We start from the raw sequence: 21,665 nt of genomic DNA on the forward strand, positions 1-21,665 counted from the left end.
TCGACTAAAATGAAGAGATCAGGAAACTTTCTGATTTGGGAATTTTGGAAACTTTGAATTTATTTACAGTAGACTCTAGCTAATTCGGCTCTTTTAAGATCGGGCTACTTTTTAATTCGGGCAGCAGTTACATTTGAAAAACGTTTGTTGTCATTTTTCAAGGTTGATTATAAATATCAAATGAATCAAATATACTCAAATTTGGCATAATTTGTTATAGTTTTGAAGTAATTTTGCATTATTAAGGGATTTTCATGGAATTTACGATATTATGACAGTTTGACGCCCGAATGTCTCTCTAATTCGGGTGACATTTCGATCCCAAATGCCCGCATTTGAGAGAGTCTACTGTACTAACACCCATTTTAATGGTGATATTTCAAAACTTGTTTAAGTTGCTTTACACTTCATAGTAAAATCAGGATCAAAAGTTAGGAACCATCATTTCTTAAATAAAAAGCTTAACCCTATATTTAAATCAGGATTTAGGCTTAGAAACTCAGTCGGAATATTGATTTTTAGTCACAAAACTTTAAAATTTATTTTAGGACTATAATCTTAATCTTGATCTTGAAATCAAGAATAATTTCAATCAGTAATTTAGTCATTATCCAATTATGATTTCTTTTTAACAAGTTTTGTTAAAGGCATCCGAACTCCTAAATTGGCTTATTCAGATTTCCAAATTTTGCCCTATATAGGGGACAGTTGCCTGCCTTTGAATGCTCTAGACTTTGAATGTTTCAATTTTTCTTTAATTTCCCAAAGAAAATTTCTATTTTAATAATTAAATTTATTAGAAAAGAGTTAATGTAGTATTAGGTTTAGTTAATACAGACTACTCTCCTCTAATAATTCGGTAATTATTTAATTATAATTTTTATTAAGTTTCAAGAAAGTTATCCGAACTCCTAAATTGATTTAAAATAAACAGACTTCCAAATTTAAAGTCCCGATCAAAAACTCGAAAATCAAAATTTCGAATTTAAAAAAAAAGTGATAGGGGAAATGCTTCTAATTTTGTCCAGTTTCTTATTTTGGACACTTTGAGGATAACATTGGACACTAAAAATAAATTGATTAAAATGATGGATTTTTATTCCAATATTTGATGAATAATGAATTCTATTTAAATATTTGTTCTTTTTGGAATATTTTAACACTAAATACGTTAAAATTTGAATATGATTTGAGTTGAAATTGCTTTGTTGAAAATTCAGTGTGAGCAATTGCTTACGAGAAATATGACAGAACTTCGTGGCTTACTTCAGTCTTATTTAGTTTTGGTGAAGTACTAACAAAGTTTGTTCGCTGTTTTTGAGTGATATTATTGAATATTCATTGAGTATTGTGTTGATTCACGTTACTGATGATTTGTACATTTGACCTGAAGTGAGATTTGCCTTGTGAATTATATTTTTCGTGTGAAAAATGGGAAATTTTTTAAGACATTCACCAGTGAGGTGATGATTCTTATTTTGGACAGGTGTTTTTCTCACGAAATTTCGTGAAGTTTTAACTTTTGTGATGACTAGGTTGGACAAATGCCTGGAGAAATGAAGGAGCATCATCTCTACGAAAGAGATGCAGTGAGAAATGCCTTGAAAGGCTCCCGGAAAGGGCAGGGAATGAGAGAATCCGCACGTACTTGGAGTACCGAAGTCAACTCACTTTAATGAATGATATGGAAAGTTTCTGGGCGTCTTGTGACATTCCACGTTTCCCTTACATGACCAGGAAGAGGACTTGGTAAGATTGGTTCATAAAATGAAGAACAATGGGCATCCTGTTGAGGCGGATTATCTGTCCAAATTTACAGACAAGTTGTAAAAATTAATAATCAAGTTGTCCAAAATAAGAGTCAAATTCACCTCTACATATCAATTCATTTTTAAACGTATTAAAACTAATTTTAGTAAAAATGAGATGATAAATAGCTTGCCAAGTTTCTAAACAATCCTTCTGAAAAGAGAGTAACAAGAAAAGTCAATTAGTATTGAAAGTATGGCACTTCAAACTTAGGATATCGATGCTTATATGCAGACTGTCCAAAATTATAAGCACTTCCCCTATCAAACTATTATAAAAGAATATTTTCCTATTTAAACTACTTATTCAAAACTTTATAAATAAAATTTAGAATATAAATTCGTGAAGAATTGTTCGACTTTATCTTTAATTCTACTTTTCTCTGTTTAAGAATAATCTAGTTGCACTCAATCAATACCAAATACGAACACCTCTCAAGTCGTTGCGGAAAGTTTCCGTGAAAGATTGAACGGTGGCGAACCGGAGTTGGGCAAAGAGGTGAATACGGTTGGAAAAGACGAGAAGACATTTTGAAAGGTAGATTTTATAGTGGCGTGTATTTAAAAGTTATGTGCAGATGTTTTGTTACTCTCCAAACAACCGACAATGTTGAGTATGTATGTGAAGGCATCAATACATTCAAACTATAAAACCACTTCCAAGTGACTCGATGCTCAACTGAAAATCGAATTGAAGCCAAACTTTAGTTTATCTTTCGCCTTGAATCGACAATGTTACGTTGGTGTATACGTTGTTGCTTCACATGACAATCCCCCTTAAAATCCAATTGGATGATTTTGTGACCGTTTTGCAAACTGGACAAGATTACAAAGGAAGTGCACAATATCGCGACATCATCGCTTTTTGGGATTATTTAGCAAACGTCCTGGAATTGTGTGATTTTTGGTGTGAGAGGATTTCATGTGCAGAATTTTGTGAAGTGAAGCCACAGGCTGGATTTTCCCGCCAATTGTTGAGCTCCTTCGGGGGAGGTTTTGATTTTTTTGTGTTTGTGGGTGTCTGGTGATAGTTTTGTTTATTATTTTCTCAAATTAAAAATCAAAAAAAAAGAAACAAACCGTGCAAAAGAATTTGGTAATGTGTGAGAGAATGGTGTACGATACAATTGTGAATTTCAGTGTTGATACCAAACAATAACAAAAAAAAAAAATTCCTGGATCTCTGGATTACGTGTGCAAAAATTCCATCAACCACCATAGGACACAGAAGGATTTTTTTTGTAGTGCATTCAGTGTCCTTATTAATTGATCAAGCACCGTGGATTACACACTTATACCAATATATAGCCACCCACAAAAAATGGATTACTCTGTAAAATCGTTTAATTTCATCACGGCATTTTTGCTTCTTGGTAAGAAATTACTCATTTTCTCTCCCGGAATAACCACATAAAAGTTTCATCCATAAAAGCATGCATTTAATTTAATTGACGTTTTTACCCGCCGGCAGATGCTTTCCTCCATTGCCCTCCCTTCATCTCCCTTCGTTAGCCTTTTGGGTGTGAAGGCAGAAGATGAAGGATGGACAGAGGAAAAAAAGGAAAGAAATTGACTAATGGGTATTTTGTGATGGGGGGGGGGGGGGTGTTTCTGGACGCGAAAAGAGTGATTCCTCTATATCGTGCTCTTCCCCAGAACACCAAGAACACCTGTATGATTTCATCCTGCAATAAGTCATGATGTGCCCATAACTCTGGCAACTTACTCACCCAAGAAACATTCTTGCTTTTTCGACTTAGTCATAAAACGTTCTAGGATATCTAAAATCAGTTCTGTTAATGAATCTCAAGCATTTTATAAGAAAATATGAAAGATACAACAAATTTCTTTAGAGAATTCGCATAAAATTCTCATAGGAAGTTTGAACAAAACATTAACTAAGGCCTCTCTAAAGAACTTCCAAAAAAGTTTATGACTAATTAAGATTTTTTATTAAACATATTTCCCAAGAAACATTTCTGCTCTTTAATAAGTTTCGTAGAGTCCTTGAAATACCGTAGATGTGAGTGTCTTTGTACCCATGCTTTTCGTAAGCCTTTTTTTAATTTTAGCATTTAAGCATGGCCTTTAGACCATCCTTAAATACCAGAATTGAAGAAAAATACGAAAAGAAGGATGCAATCGTCCCTGGAATGAAGGGTCACCTGCATCTACGACTACGCTGTGACATTATTAAACCGTTATTAGGGTTTTTAGCGTAAAGTCTTTTTGTTCAACTCCTAAATTCTGAATTGATCGCAATATTCGCAATAGTCAAAGAACTAGAAACGTTCTGTAAGAAAATGCGAAGGGAGTATCATTTAGAAATATCTTTAAAATTTTCGAAAACACATACAGAGATCAAATTAGCATCATGAGCATTTATGGACCTTCTACAAGACCACTATAACACGAGTTTAGGATTGAAGGTTTAACCCAGTGTCCGGATCTCTTAATATCCTATCCTATTCTAATGGATCCCTAAATAACCATCAAATTTAATTATTTTTGAAGTCTAAGGGCACTCAGTCGACTGAAGAGCACTGATTTAAGATTTATGATTTTAATTTCAAAAATCAATTCTGACAAATAAACATAAAGAACAAAAGTTAAACTAGGGAAAAGTACCCATGCTTGATACCATTGGAAGCTTCGTAATGAATAAATTTTTTCTATGCTTCTCAAGAAACATGACTTCGCAATATATTTTAAAAACTGGCTACTTTCCCATAGTTTTTAAAATATGATTACGATGAGTCATATATATATATTGTGAAACATAGAAAATTCAGTCATTACGAAGCTTCCAACGGTATCAAGCAGGGGCACTTTCCCCTATTGGACTAAATTTTTAGGTCTCAATAAAACAAAACCTACAAAAATTAAACCCCTGGATAGGTCGTTTTTATTCAGTAATTCAAATATTTAATTAATATAATTCAAATATCGTATATGATTTTTCGAATTTGAATACTAAACAGAAAAAAAAACAAGAATTGTTTATAGCAGTAGAATTCTCTAAGTAAGATGTTATAGACCATAGTTTCTTAATGTCTACTTGTATAAAGCGATCTTGAGACTAGAGATTTAGCCCAGTTCCTGAAGGTACCAAAGTCCCAAACAGCAACCTTTATTGGATTTTCAGAATCGGATGTTCCAAAATCGGATTTCGGATCATTAAGTCTTAATCTAAGGCAGCAATCTAAACGATTTCACTGAGGTCATTTAGACTGTCGTATTAGATTCTTACTGAGTTGTCCCAAAAACCGATTTTGGGACAATTTAATCTCAATCCAATGCGGCGGTGTAAATGGCCTCTTTGTCTTTAATAATCCAATCCCGAGTCAAAATTTTTAAAAATTTCTTCATTGATAAGAAATTAAAAAAGTTAGGCCACAGGGCCCAAACCTTAGGTTTGAAGCCCCGTATAACCCTAATAATCAAAACGGTAGACTTATAAGGAGCATACCGATTTTCAAATATGTTTAAATCTTAATTCAAAATGCAGAATAAGATATCTAAAAGTTCAAAGATCTTTAAGACAGACATTTACCTTGTTTTCTTCATTCACAACTGAAGTCTAAAAAATTCGAATATAATTTTCGAAAACAAAAAAGAATGTTTTGCTGAATCCCTGTTCAAATTTCGAAGTGTTTCTAGTGTCAACAGGTTTCAATTTATTCCTGTTTTATTATTTAATGAATTTTCTAAACATTATGCGGAAATTAAGCTTGAGATTTCGAAATTGAGTATGACTTTTTCGAAAATCCCTGTATTTCGAACATGTGCCGTTTAAGTATCTCAACGATTATTTTCTCAATGAGAAAATAATTCCGCTTAGGCTTGGTAAATAAAGTAATTATATCGAAAGTCATAAATGTATAAGACACTAGAAAGTGTAGGACTTGTTGTAGCCCTATTACCTCTGATCAAAAGCAAAATATTTCTTAGTCGATATCGTCAGTTGGATCAACAATTGTCGTAATCCTCATCACGTCGTCAGCACTTCTTCTAACAGTATGACAATACACATACTGTAGAAGAACTCCTGATAACGTGATGAGCAAGTTACGACAATTGCTGATCTAACTTACGATATATCTTCTTCAAAAATAATTCCTCACAATGCTATAGTGTCCTAAACGCCTTATAAAACCTTAACTTTTAATAAGACTGTTATAAGAATTGTCGATCCCATAAGACTGTCTTTTTTTGCTTCTTGGGTAGTCATTTTCCCGCGAAACCACCACAATCCTTTCATTTACTCCCCAATTAAATGGGTGGGATTTTTCCCTGGAATTTCACTCCAGCAATAGCCTCAACTTTCCACACTAAAAATTTCTGCAGCTGCCACTTCTCAACATCGGCGATGGTGAAACACTAAAAAATACCACACAACAGCACCTTTACAGCGATATCACACAATATTTGCAGTGTTACCTTCTCAATCTTCGCATTTCTTTTTTTGCCCACCTCTCTCAGTTTCTTTTTTTTTATTTTATGGTTTTGGGTATAGAGCATATTTGCATCGATAGCAATTTCTAGAATGAAATGGTATTTCTGTCATATGATTCCGAAGCCTTATGGAATCAACATGCAAAATTTGCTGATTTGGTAAATCACAAATTCCCCTTCAAATCCCATTCATTCCCAATGCACGCATTTCGATTTGTGCACAAGTATCCATCAGAGTAGATATCCATCTAGATGCAATTTAGATGATAACCTCTGCGTGTACAGGAAATTGGCCGTTGAGGAAATGCGTGCAATTTTCCTTAATTACTTTTAGTAATGTATACCCTTAAGTGTTTCACTTGTGAGTCCCTTATTTGAATTTTTGAATTATAATATTTCTTCCAAGAAAAGTTGGTAATTGGTCAGAGGAAGGTCACCAATTAAAAAGAAGTTTATGGATTTTGAGAATTAATGAAGGTATGAAATGCTCTTTAGGGTATCGATAATGAAGATATCTTAAGCCCTAATCGATATATGAAGCTTAAGTAGATAAGCATCGAATTTGGATAAGTCAGAAAATTAACCTGAACAGGATAGGGGTATAAGAGGTGCCTAAATTTCTTTTTATTCAAATTTAAAAATATAATAAGTTGCTAATTAACAGCTCTACAAAGTACATTTGGTAAAATTGCTTAAAAATGGTTTTAAAAACAGCAAATAGCGAAAAATAAATAAATAATGATAATATTGACACTGAAAAATAAGAAAAACACTTAGGTAATTACATTAAACATTCTCTCTGTAGATCTCGCTAATCTTTAGATCTATAAAAAATCGCATTTTGACTTAATAGACTTGTTCAAAATAGTTTAAAACAGAATATCAAGCAGTCTTATGACTATAGGTTTAGCCCTGTTTCCGATAGTCTATCTAGAGCTTCTCAATAAGAAGAAATTTTACTTATTTTTCAAAATAATAATAATTCATTTGCCGTTACGATAGATTCCAATGCCTAACGCACAATAACTTTTGTTTACTAAACATGTTTTTGACATTTCAATGAGAATGAGTGAGATCTAGATCTAGTCATCTCGCTCATTCTCATGGAAAATTTTGAAAACATGATTACAAATAAAAGTTATTGTGCGATGCTCATAAGCCACAATTTTCTTTAAAAAAAATTTTACTTGATAAGGAAATAGAGGAATTAAGCCATATGGTTATTCCTGAAGCCAGAAGACAATATAACAATTCAACCAGAATTAAATATTTCAAGACTTAGGGTAAAGTGGTACAAGTTGGACAATGCTACAACTTGGACAGTACTTTTTTTCTTGATAAATTTAGTACTTCATTTTTATTTGTATATTTTTAATGCTTTAGTTTTATAATTTGGCTCCTTGTGCTTAAAAAAATTTAGTACTGTATTTATCAAGAAAAAATCCCTGTCCAACTTGTAACACTATGTCCAACTTGTATCACTTTACCCTAATTCTAAGTAGATCACCTGCAAAATTGATTTAAATTTAGCCAAGTTATCTTAAATCAAAGCTCAAATTACTGAAGACCGTGCTAAACCAATTTTGACCGGAACAAACGATTTTTCAATATCAAGAGTTAATAAATCTCTAGAATGCCTATTTCTTAACCGATTTAATCAAGTTTGGAATCGTTGGAAAGGTCTTGGAGTCCCGGACAAGTCTGACCCATTTATCTATAATTTGAAGTTAAATCATATCTTGCAAACTTGGTAAATTTTAATAATAACTGCGAATGATATATCCTTTAGGATGGATATCTGATGGATTTCAAACTCAGATTTTTCGATATTAGTCAGAAGCATCCTCTTTTTCTCAAATAAAAGAAATGAAATTTTCTCAAAGCTTTCGACATTTGGTACGGGTCTTCCTCAATGGGATGGGAAAATAATTTAAAGATCCTTTATATCTTTCTGAATAGAACAATTAACGTCCAAGGAAGTTTTGCGGTATAATTATTAGGATTAGCTACCTCTATTTACTAATCAAATTTAGTTTTTTTCTACATGGAGTAGAAAACCTATGGTAATAGACTTATATGAATTCATAAATTCTTTGGAAATACCTGTCGACTGAAGAAATTATCGACTTAAGTCCAAGTAGTAATCTAGACATAAAAATCAGTTTTTACTGCTAACCTGTGTTTACTACTACCCCAGCGAATTATTTAGTATTGGTCATAAAGATTTGATAAAATAGTGTTCTTTGAACTGGATTTATCAAAAAAAAATAACGTTAAAGCTCTTTTCTCTTTTATAAGAGATTTATTGATCGTAGTTCCATGTTAAATAATTCAAAAGATTTATATCCTAATCCGAAGCAGTCACAAGTTTGTTTCAGTGTTATCGTCCATTCTCTCTCATGATACTGTCTTAATTAAAATGTCAATAGATCAGAAATCATCTTATAGATAACCTCTAGAAGATGTTAATTTGAAGATTGTATTGAGACAAGATTCACATTGGTATTTCTCGAGACAAATCCTTGAGGCTAATACAACAATATCTGAAATCTGATTTAAATGCAACTCTGTCATCTGGAAATCCCATCAGAGAATTGACGATGTATGTTGAAGACACAACTCTGGCCAGGGATGCATCCCACTTTACTCAATATAATATACCAAGTCAAATGAAGAGAATGGGATGCTGTTGTCCTTATCCTCTTATCAGAGTAGATTATTTCTGGTTGACTAACTCTTAGATTATTGTTTGAACAGATTGCTCCAGTTTACAAGTTTCATGCCGTGTGCATTGGAAATTCTCAAGGGACTCTCACTCCTATCCATTGAGCATCTTAGAATCTGCAAACGTTCAATGATGTTTCTCGAGCCTTGAAAAGTCTATTGAGAAATAGATTCTCTATACACTTGCTCAAACATATTTATATGTATTTGATGCAGACATTTCCTTAACCGAATACATCCATTCCCATCTTGGTCATGATGCTGAAAGTCAGACACTGAATGATATTATAGAATCTTGAGTAAAATTAACAATTCCTTCTCTCTTGATGACATATCATTTATTTGCATAGAAACTATGTTGGAGGAGCAATGTTGAAAATTTTAATAAGGTTTCTCAGCTGAGAAATTAATAAAATGCATGAAAATTGCATATTTGAATATTTTGTCGACCAAATTAAACCACATAAATGAAAGAAGTTTTCTTAAGGAACTTCCTCAACAATTTCTGCAAATACTTTTGCCACCAGAACATCTTTTATTTTTTGTAATAGTCATAGTAGAAAATTTATTCATGTAACTAATGCAAAAATAAATTTCTACAATTAAAGTCATTTTCTGCTCGTAGTTCTATAGAAGTAGGCAATCCTTTATGGACGACAAAATGTCTAAAGAAAATCTTAAGACGTTTGTAAGAAGGCCTATGTGATTTTTTTTGAGTTTTAAAGTGTCAAAAGTGTCTATAAAATGTCAATAGAACTTCATTTTGTTGTGGAGAAGTTCGACATTCCTATTCCTGCATGGTCGTTGTTAAGTTGGTTGCATTTTATCTGAAAGGCTTATAAGTCTATTCGTGAATTAGTTTTTTTAGAAAAACACTTGTAAATGGTTTACAATGAAAGTTTCTTGAATAGCCCTTTAAAAATCATAAGAAAAAACGTTATTGTGCTTTCGTCCGCAAAAGGCCTATGACATTTCTTGTTTGATTTTTAGAGTATCAAAAGTGTCCACGAACTGTCAAAATCTCTTCACTTTTTTGTGAAAACCTTTGACATTTTTAATTATGCCTAGTTGTTGTACAGTTCGTTGCATTTAATCTGAAAGGCCTATACGCCGTGAATTAGTTGATTTAGAAAAACACTCTTGTAAATGGTTTACATTCATTACACATTTTATTTGAATATCCCTTTAAAAATTTAAAGAAAACCCGTTTAAAGAACTTCTATTTTCGTCTGCAAGGAGACTTATGTAATTTCTTGCTAGTCTTGAAGGTCTTGAAGTGTCAGAAGTATCAACAAACTGATAATCAACTCTTCACTTTGTTCTGAAGATATTTGACATTTTAATTTCTGAATAGTAATTGTAAAATTAGTTGTATTTTGTTTGAAAGGCCTATAGGTGAATTAGTTGATTAAAAAATGCTTTCTTAAATACTGTACATTCATAAGAGACTTTTAAATATCCCTTCATAAATCATAAGAAAAAAACGTTATTCTGATTTCATCCGCAACAGAGCCTATGTTATTTTTCATTTTTAACTTCTGAATAAGTGTTAAAAGGGACAAAAGTGTCAACAAAATGTCAAAAACTCCTCACTTTCTTGTGAACCAGTTTGACAGAATTTTGAAGACGTTTGTTGCGTATCACCAAGACCTATACGCCTATAAAATGATCTTAGTGCCACTCTGTCCGAATGACGATTTTTTGAAAAAAAATTCATTCGATACTGAATTTTCACTACAAAGCCTATAATAATTTGACAGTTTAAAATTAAAGATCATTTTTCGAGATTACGAAACAGCTTTTAAAGGCCTATTAAGTGATTTATAAGATTAGAGGATTGATGGCCGTTACATTTTTCAATAAAATTAGAAAACATTAAATAGGGTAAGTGTGCTAAATTCCGGCCAGCTTGCAATTCCGGCCACCTTTTATGTTCCTCAAATTTCCATGAATTTTTAGTTTTTACGTACTCTAAAGATTATACAATGCAAAAAATAACAAAAAAATATTTCTTCGACAAACGAGATGACGTGAAAAAGGCTTTGGGAGAATTCCCGAAAGGCAAAAATCTATGAGAATGAAGGTGGCCGAAATAAGGCACCAAAGCTATGTCAACATTTTTATTTATTTTTAAATGTTTTAAGAATAATTTTAGAGCAAATAAAGACGGTAAACTGTTTACAAGGTTCCAAGCAACACTCCTTATGAAGAAGGAATAAAAAAATCAATGTGTATTAAAAATATTACATTTCAAACTTGAGACTTTGGCGCTTGCATGCAACTATGCCGAAATTTAGCACACTTACCCTAAATCTTTCTTTTTGTATTTTATTTAATATATTATTTTGTTATTAGATATTATTTTACACCTCTTACACGTAGATAAATCTGTATATATACCCAAAAATAAAGTATTTTAATACCTCTGATCGCAGCTGTAAAAATCATCTTCCTACAGCAAAATGGCACGAATATGAGGGTTGAATAGGGATGAGAAATAGGGTTCCTTTACCGTGCCAAAGTGTAAATAATTGCAATTTATATTTCCGCCAATAAGTCAGGGGTGGAGATGAAAGCTGAGGGCGGGATCGTGAGTCAATTATAGTTGAGAGAATGAGGATAAAAATTCGTTACAAAATATATAACGATCTCAAATTTTCATCCCAATTCCGGAGAAGGGGGAAAAAGAGAGAACTTGAGGGAGAATCTTTCATCAAAATTCAATTTGTAGTTAGAAACAAATCATTCCCCTTTGCAAAATGTATAACAAAATAATGTCACAGAGCTCCCCTAAATAGAGGGGTAGTATCTGTAGCCTAAGTAGGAGACACAAAGTTCCATCACGCGAGCAAATACATAATCAAGTGGTCAACAAATAAGTTCATGTGTAGACATAGAACGTGATAATATCAATGATAATTGAATTGATATGAATGTGACATGATAGTTTAGTTATTTACAAAACAATACAGCAAATCCTCCTCTGTTGCATACAAAACTCCAGTGAAAATACCTTCACGTACAGCTAGTTCTGAAATTAACTAATAAAATATTCATGAGGTACATCCAACACTGAATGGATTGGAGAATGAGAGTGAGAGATAAAAATGGTAAATTACTTGGCTTTTTTTCACTCTTTAAACGTGAGGGATGTATAAGGATATAAATAACATCTGTATCAGCGATTGTTATATATTTTTTTCCAAGAACGTATTTGTGTCTCAAAAATCTCCAAGTCATTTGCATTTCTCGCATTTCCTTAAGAAATGTTTTTTGGAAGATAAATGAGGTTTTATTTAAAATTCCTGTTAAAAAAAAGAATAACGTATTTAATAAGAAAAGTTTAAGTTTAGGATTTGACTCTTAAGGCTCATTTATACGAGGACATTTTAATTCGAAAAGTCCCTTTCGAAGTAAAATACAAAAAGATGATTAAACTTTCTATTTTAGCCAAGATGACATGAAACGATTAGTGACACACATTTAAGATTTTATCTAAGAAACAAACCAATAATTTTCTAAATTTACCGGTGTGTGGTACGGTGTAGTGCATTTTGAAATATTTCCATTTAAATGGATCCTTATGGCTCCGGCACACCTTTTAGACCAGGAAAATTTCATGAAGTCGAAATTCGAAACCGTTTCTTTCTCACATGTTGTGCATATGACTATCTCATTCTTTCGCATACCAAATTCGATTGAGCTAAATTGAATTTGGAGTGATGTTTCAGAGAAGAAGAGTGCGAGAGAATGAGATAGACATATGTACAACATGTGAGACAGAAAGAGATCCTAAATTCGAATTCATGAAATTTGTTTGATCTAAAAGGTATGCCGGAGCCATTAAAAACGATTTGATCGACCAAGATCCATTGCTTCGTTACTAAAATTAACATCCTTTTCTTTCTCAAACGTTTTGCATATGTCTATCTCATTCTTTAGCAATCAAAATTCGATTGAAGGAAATTTAATTTGATGTGATGTTCAAAAGAAGAAGAAGAAGAGTCCGAAAGAGTGGGATAAACATGTGCATATCGTTTGAGGAAGAAAGAGACGTATATTACATGAAATATTCTTTCTCTAAACGATGTGCCATAGCCATTAAAACATGTTAATTTCTCATCGTAAATTTAAAATATCAAATTTATTTCATTTGCATCCGGGTCACATTTTAGATCAGGAAAATTTCCTAAAATCAAAATTCTTATCCCTTCCTTCACTAAATGTTTTGTATATGTATGTCTATCCCACTTTCTGATAGTCTTCTTCTTTTTTTATATATAAATATACAAGATTTGAGAAAGAGAGTTTTTGATTTAATTTAAGTGATCTACATACACTGAGAGAAAAAAAGGGTACGATTAACTTTTTTTCCTCAGAACTTTAACACCTTTTCGGTGTAAAAATATATCAACATTTTTTAATGTTAATTTTACACCTTTTTAAGGGTAAAATTAACATGAAAAAAAAGTAACTTTAACCCCCAATACACCTAAGAAGGGTAATATTTACACCTATTTTGGATCAATACTGCAGGGTAAAATTAACATTTCCGGAATGTTATTTTAACTTTTTCGGATTTCTCTCAGTGTATGTGCGGTTCCGAAATATACAACCAATGATGGGATTTTCAATCGTTTTCATCCCAGAGACTGGAATCCACGCTAAGACGGCGAAGGCCGCATGGGGAGTGGAAAAAACGGAGATGACAATAAAATTCAAATTCAAATTCAAAAAATAAGGACATTTTTCTGATCTAAAACCTGTTGTGGAAGTAATAAAATCAAATTATCCATTCTTAATTTTCTCAATCATAATTGCATATATCTATATATTTTACACCCAAATCCAAATTGCATTTGTCAAATAGAATTTAGATTTTAGATCAATTTAGGTCTTGATTATCAATCATATTTCAATTAAAGAAAAATTGAATTTAGATTTGTCTTCATAAAAGTGCAATACGTCACAAAAAGAAAGGGATCTGAATTTTGATTTCACGAAATTTTACCTGATCTAAAAGGTGTAAGCTAAAATTGAATTTAGGTTTTGTGTTGAAAAATGAGGGACAGATAGATGCAATACGTTTGGAAATTTGATTGTCCAGCACTTGTATGACTTTGGTCAATATCGATAAATATCGCTTTTGATAAATTTCAACAAAAGACCAATTTTTCACCAGATAAAACTGCCCCTTGTCTGTGACACTGGCAATGGCAATAGACAAACAATTGGGAGGAAGAGGACCAAAAAGGCACATTTTCACCATTTTTCTGTGCGGATGAATAAATCCTCCGTTTGGAATGAATTCTTTCCTCTATTTTCTGTGTACAATTGTACCACAGGAGAGTTTTCTATCTTTTGGGATTCAGGAGAGGTGAAAGATGTGTTTGGGGAAGTTTCGAGTGTCGTTTGCCTGGAATTCCTTTCAATTGTCCCTTGTCTTCAGCCATTTTCAAAATGCTTTTGCTCAGAGCACCTTTTTAGCCTTTGCGAGCAATGGTCCAGGCAAACAAAAACCCCCGTTGTGAATCCTGAGAGCGACATGGCTCACAAGGAGGATGGTCTCAAATAAAATCAGAGAAGAGAGATCATGGTGAGATTGGGATTTCTGACATTTGTATCCTTTTGTATTTGCTGATCAATTGGCAAAAGAAATGTTTTATTATTTGCCCATAGCCTCTCAACGATCATTCGGGCTATGGAAAAAAAGAAAAAAAGAAATTTATTCTACTTCACATTTTCCCATTCTTCCATTCCAACCATATAATTTAGAGAGGCGAGGATAAGAATTCGCTTTTTTATATATATTTTTTTGTGCATGGTGCATCTGCAGGAAAATATCTTGCACGCCAGGTAGAATGGGTGAGGAAACATCTCCTGACAGAGAACAATTTGCCATAGATCGTTTCATGGGATGTTATTTGGTTCATTTGATCGTAACTTGCTGAATTTTCTCCACGATCGCCGCTCTGCAGCTTCTTTTATCGTGTGTTTCATTTTTCTTTAAAAAAAAAAACAAAAACTTATAACCATCCAGCAAAAGATTGGCAGCTCAAATGAAAACAAAAAACTCGTTCTACAATCGTGTCAGAAGATCACTTGGCGTTGCTTCTGAGGCGTAGAGATCAGCACTGGAAGGAGACTGTGAGATCACCATGAGATCACTCTCTTGTCAGGCATTATACGAGCCAATATAGGAGGAAGCCCAAATGTTTTTTTTTCTCCAGTTGATCTGCATCTCAGAGCAGCTTTTTGGACCACATGTCACAAAATGTAAATGTTTCAGTGATACAGACATTTCTCCCCTTACGAATAGGCCCACAGTATTTATTCAACGACTATTTGATTCTCCGACGATGGAGAAAAAATGTTCAGTCTTTGATGATTGCTGCACAAATGTCTTAAGATAAACATAAGTTTCCTCTTTTCAATGTTCAAACTCGCTTATGCATCAGTGGGTGAGGAATACTGTAAACTATTCCTCAATAGACAACTTTGTTAATAGGTTTGTCAAATGAAATTGATTTTCAGATAAATTTTCAGAAAATTGACTCCAGAAAACGTTAGAAGTCTTTCTTTTTAATTTAAGATTCCATCACTGTATTTATATTAATTAATTAATATAAAATACATTTTATTTCCTTTTATGAATTAAACATAGTATGAGAATTCCATACCTTGAAAACATTTAATTATGGAAACCAGAATAAAATTCCTATTAATCCGAATCATAGAAGAATAAGAATTTTTACAATTTTTATCTTCTTGTGAGACAAAGAGTAGGGTAAGTGTGCCAAATTTCGGCATAGTTGCATGCAAGCGCCAAAGTCTCAAGTTTGAAATGTAATATTTTTAATAAAAGTTGATTTTTTTTGTATTCCTTCTTCTTAAGAAGTGTTGCTTGGAACCTTATAGACAGTTTATCGTCTTTATTTACTCTAAAATCATTCTTAATACATTTTAAAATGAATAAAAATGTAGACATAGCTTTGGTGCCCTATTTCGGACACCTTCATTCTCATAGTACCTTGCCCTTAGGGAATTCTTTCAATGTCCTTTCCACGTCATCTCGTTTGTCGAAGCTAATTTTTTATCATTATTTTGCATTGTACAATCTCTAGAGTATGTAAAAACTAAAAATTCATGGAAATTCGAGGAACAAAAAAGGTGACCGGAATTGCAAGCTGGCCGGAATTTGACACACTTACCCTAAAACTATTCAGCTCTCTTCAGAAAGAGAAGTTTTCTTGTCTGTGGAGAAGTATTTTTCAATAACGATTGATATAAGATTTGAGATTTAAGATTTGTCTATGGGTCGGCTTAAACCTTTATCGGTTCCGCTGCATCCAGGCCACTTATTTGGGCCCATTACGCACTCCACATTACTCCATTTTATCTTAATTCCCAAGGCGGTCCTCCAGCTCTATATCTCGGCTTCTGTATGCCTGAGGTACACACACAGTACCGTTTCTATATTGCGGCAGACCAGCCTTGGTTGGATCAGTTGCAGTGAATGTCTATTTGTATCGACAGATTTCTTTATGCCGAACTCGTTTCTGTATCAGCCTCTCTTGTTCAGGCAGTTCATTGTCAATGCATTAGGCATTACTTTTTTACTGGATTCATTCAAGATTTTTGAAAAAAATTTAACTTAGTACTGAACAATGAAGGGAAATTTATCTATTTGATTAAAAAGAAACCAATAAAATTGATTCGGGACTTGGGCTAAACCGCTAGCCTTCAGACCGCTTTATACGGTCTGCAGCCATGTGGCTTAACACCTCTAATTCCTTTTCAGGCAAGATTTTTTAGGGCATAATAATTTAAGATTGAAGACTAAGAGTAAATAATCCATTAGATTTTGAAAACTCAATAAAATCGATTGTTATTTAGATTTTTGAAACGTTCGCAATATGGGCCAAATCTTCAGTCTGAAGTTGGCATTAGGTCTGAAGCCCGTATAACTTCCGGAAAGTTTTGTTTTATAAATCCTTAAAACTAAAAATTCAGCTTGGAAACGTCATTATGCCATTATTTAAAATAAGATATAAAATTTTGACTAAATAAATTTATATATTTGTGGTTTATTTATCTCAAAATCGATGAGATGGTATTTAAAAATAATTAATAGGTGGATAAATCAAATGAACAGTAAGAATATTTATTCTATTCAAGAAAATAAAGAATTTTTTTATCAATTATTAAATTTTGGTCAGTAAAAACTAAATGAAAAACAAATGAACAATAATAAATTTAATCTAAGAGCTAAAGTTGTCTTCAGACTAAGACTAAGGGCCTTGACAGACCTGAGGATTAGCCAAGAAACGGCTTAGCGTAATAGTATTACAAATAATGTTCAAACTACATTTCCATAATTTTCCACTAAAAGTCGCCTCTCGGCTTAAGTCGTAAGTGTGTCTAGGGCATAAACGTTTAAACTAGTTCCCGAATCTTTAAAATCCTAAATAACAAGCAATTTATTTTTATTTTTATCCAACTCTTGCTATTTACCCTTAATATGCAATTCTAAAACAATATATTCCAAAGATTGATAAGAATTTAGAAAAGCTAACCCATATAACAAAGCTGGCGAGGCTTTATACTGGCTTCAGTCCTAGAGTTTCGTCATATGGCATAGCATTTTCAATCTCTTACCAACCAAGATTTTTTGAAAAAAAAAGCTTTAGATTGGATATTAAGTTAAATTAATCCTTTAGATTCTGAAAAACCAATAAAATTGGGTTTTAAAACCTACGGGAACTGGACTAAACCTCAGGCCTAAAGAACTCTTTAGACCTTAAAGTTTATTATTCTTAAAGTTATTCATTCATTCATTTTCAACCGCTTATCCCTATTGGGATCGCGGGTCTTAAAGTTATAGGCTTTTTAAATGTTTGAAACCCTATACACAATATGTAAAACCTCAGCTTGAAATCTCTCTTTTGTAAAATTCGTCATTAGCGAGTTGTTCGAGTCTTATTCTGAGCTATCGATATGCCCTATATTCGAGAGCAAAATAGGTTTAACTCTTTCATATCTTTTGGGACTCCGGATACCCAGAAGAGCCTGGCAGAATTTCCAAGCAATCATGCGTATTTAGTGCCACTATTATCAATTCGGCAAAACTTCAATGTCCCAAAAATCTTCAATATTCGCCAAAATATGTGCCCTTCGACTAAAATTATTATAAATTTGCAATTATATACAGAAAATATAATGAGAAAAATTATAAAATCCTCCGTATCAAATTAAAAGCAGACAATACCCAGCATAAATACAAGCACTATGCTAAGTTCATGCTCTTTTCCTTCCTCTCAAGTGTCTCTCTTGTTCATAAACTAACAATTCTCGATCATTTGATGAATAAAATATCTTCATCTCTCGAGATGATCATGTTTTTTTTCTTCATCATTTGCCTTGAAGTTTCTGAATCTCTAATTGACTCTTTTTTGATTATATATCCCCATCTTCATACCTCAACTTTGATTCATCAAATTGTCTGAGTCAACAATCAAAAAAAGACTCTTTTGGATTTACTCATCAATTTCTCTTCAACCAAATCTATTTGATGGAATCGTGTGGAGCACTGTGTGTTTTCCAATCAATCAATTTAATTGTAAGTCCTCTAGCACTAAATCCCATTTCAATTGCTAACGCATCTCAATCTTCTGTATTAAGAAGAGAAAGGAAAGAAAAAAGACAATTTCTTGATTACATTAGCAGCAATTTTCGATGGCACTGTTCTATTGTCAACATAGACCAAAATTGACTTGTACGGCAAACCGAAAAAAAAAATTTCTTTCACATGGAATTAACTCCCGGGCAAAAGACGGAAGACATTCTCATGTGTCTTTGTTTGACTCTAAAACCTATTATTTGAATTTTTAACTAAATTATAAATAAAAATAACCCATCATCAAATAATTTTCTGTGAGCCAACAATGGGATCCGGAGATGAAGTTGTAGGGAGAGTGCTTAAGGAAAAAAAAAGAGAATTATGTATTATGCAGCGCAACTCTTTTGTGTATTCACCTTTTTCTTCCACTTTGCCCTCAACAAAACTACGGGTTTTTTTTTCATGCTTTAGGAGGAAGATGGTGTTCAATTCACGGTTAATGATTTCAACCACCGGAAACGGCAGGTTGAGTTACCGCACAGCAATTTATTTGTCGAAAATGCCATTGGAAAATCAAATAGGATCTCTTTTGCTCAACTAAATTGATAGGGAGGGTTGAAATGGTATATTGACTCCTCTTTCACCAGCCTCTATCGACTTCCATCCCCAAAAAACACCCAATTGCTTTGACGCCAAATAAGGTGTGCCTCGGTGTCGAATTTTCTTCTGAAGAATAAAAGGAATCTTTCGCATATTTTTTTTTCTTTCTATCCTTAGCATAATTCTCCTTGGAGACTCATCCCTCATCCCTTGGATTTTCGTATAAACGTGCATGAGGAATCCTCACGTAATTTCCGGGAATTAATAAATTACAGGCCACACTGTGCACTTCTCACATACATTTTCAAACATTCAAAGAGTCAATGTTGGTGGATTATTTAGCACACAGGTGGGAAGGTACAGTTCATATGGTGCGCCCTTGCTTTGCACCTCGCACAGTTCTTTTCCCCGGGGGGGCAGCCAAGTCTTGGTCAATTCATCATCTGGGTAGGAAAAAAAAGTGCCAGGAGAAAAGAGAGTCACCTTACCTGAATTCTCAGAAGGTGCCCTGTTGGAGTGAGAAAGTCAAGAGACACAAGTACACCCGGTTTGCTGTTTTCAAAATCTACGACTCGGGCGGAACTCTACGTAATTCATTTTACTTGCACAACATCCAGGGTACACTATCCTCCTCTTGGGAATGGGAAGGATAATGTGAGAGTTGATGCGGCGAAAATGATTCACGGCAGCTTATAATAATCTCATTTCATTCTTGAATTTCTAGTTATAACCAAAAATTTAAGTATGGACAATTCTAATTATCCTATACAACACACTATTTACCTTTAACCCGAGACACTTTCTCTTCCAAAATAGAAATGTAAAAATTATTCGAATCACTGATGCCTGAGATCTGGCTTTGAAGCTTTCATCCGAAGCTTAAAAGAAATTTGAATAAGGGAAGCTTTCATCCGAAACTTCAAAGAAATCTGAGTTAAGGAAGCTTTCATCTAAAGCTTCAAAGAAATTTAAGAAAGGACATCTTTGATCCGGAGCTACAAAGTCTGAGATCTAGCTATATTCGAAATTCGAGTAACACAAGCTTTCATTCAAAGCTTCAAAGACATTTAAGTAAGGGAAGCTTTATTCTTCTGAAGCTTTATAGTCTAAGATATTACTGTATTAGAAATTCGAGTAAAGCTTCGTACGAAGCTTCAATGAAATTTGAGTAAGGAAACCTTTCATCCGAAACTTCAAAGAAATCTGAGTTAAGGAACCTTTCATCTAAAGCTTCAAAGAAATTTAAGAAAAGAAATCTTTGATCCGAAGCTAGAAAGTCTGAGATCTAGCTATATTCGAAAATCGAGTAACACAAGCTTTCATTCAAAGCTTCAAAGACATTTAAGTAAGGGAAGCTTTATTCTTCTGAAGCTTTATAGTCTAAGATATTACTGTATTAAAAATTCGAGTAAAGAAAGCTCTTCAAGCAAAGCTTCAAAAAAATTTGAGTAAGGAAACCTTTCATCCGAAACTTCATGGAAATTTGAGTTAAGGCGGCTTTGATCCGAGGCTTCAAAGGCTAAAATCTGTCTATATTCGAATTTCGAGTAAGGCCAGATTTCATCCCATGCTTTAAAGAAATTTGAGTAAGGAAAGCATTGATCTGAAGCTTCAAGCCTGAAATTTGGCTATATTCAAAATTTGAATAAGAAACGCTTTCTTTTGCAGCTTCAAGCTTTCCTTCCTCGTATTTCTAATATTAAAATCAATATTAACATCAAAATCTCAAGCATCAGTGCATCATTGTCGCATTTCTATTTTATAACAGAAAGTATTTTGGATTAAGGACAAATGGTGTAACATTCTAAAAAAAACAATTGAAAAATTACCATTTGAATGTAAAAATTCAAAATAAAAATCGACGGATTATAAATATTGATCTTCCCCTTTTTTTTAAATTAACAATATTTATCAGTGTCGTGAAATTTTGAACTACCCACTAAGTTTCGAACAGCTGTTCGAATGTGTATGTCATAAATTGTAGTTATAAAAGAATTCAAGGATTCTTTAAAACTGTTTAAATGCTCATTTAATAGATCTTCCTCTATTTATTGTTTTCTTAAAATTATTAATGAGTCATTCTTGCCACAAACAGACATTCTTATTTCTTGGTAATTCCGCAAGATGACTAAAGTCCTTCCTGATCGAATTTCGAAGTGCTCGAGTGTCAAAATCTGTCGGTATTCACTTTGTTGTGAAAAATACCACGTAACGGTGTTTACTATTTCTGTCCCACTTTTAAATCCTTTTACTGCGTACTATCTTTGTAGTTTGTAAATTCGAAAATGATTTTAAATTCTTCGAATATTGTAATTTTTCGAAAATTATTTTGTCCAAAACATAAGTTAAACCTCCCCCTTTCGATTGTCCTTGTTCTTATTCTATTTTATTACACGACTCACGAATTTATTTCTGTTCATATAGCCAATACTTTTACTCTTTTGTACGCTTTGTCTATT

General features: G+C 33.0%; 1 protein-coding gene across 5 annotated transcripts in view; it reads left to right on the plus strand.

Annotated features, from left to right (window-relative positions):
* The window catches only part of LOC129806845 (hemicentin-1), a 687,416-nt gene that overhangs the window by 546,778 nt on the left and 118,973 nt on the right, over positions 1-21,665 (plus strand). The window contains exon 1 of one of the 5 annotated variants that reach the window (XM_055855635.1): positions 2,517-3,181. The exons of 3 other annotated variants lie outside the window; for them this stretch is intronic. In XM_055855635.1, the coding sequence (XP_055711610.1) occupies positions 3,130-3,181 (52 nt within the window). In that variant the 5' untranslated portion in view covers positions 2,517-3,129. Of the gene's footprint in view, positions 1-2,516; positions 3,182-21,665 lie in introns of those variants that run through there. One more of the 5 variants, XM_055855637.1, reaches the window with a different exon arrangement.

This window comes from Phlebotomus papatasi, chromosome 3 (genome assembly GCF_024763615.1).
Source record: "Phlebotomus papatasi isolate M1 chromosome 3, Ppap_2.1, whole genome shotgun sequence".
NCBI lineage: Eukaryota > Metazoa > Arthropoda > Insecta > Diptera > Psychodidae > Phlebotomus > Phlebotomus papatasi.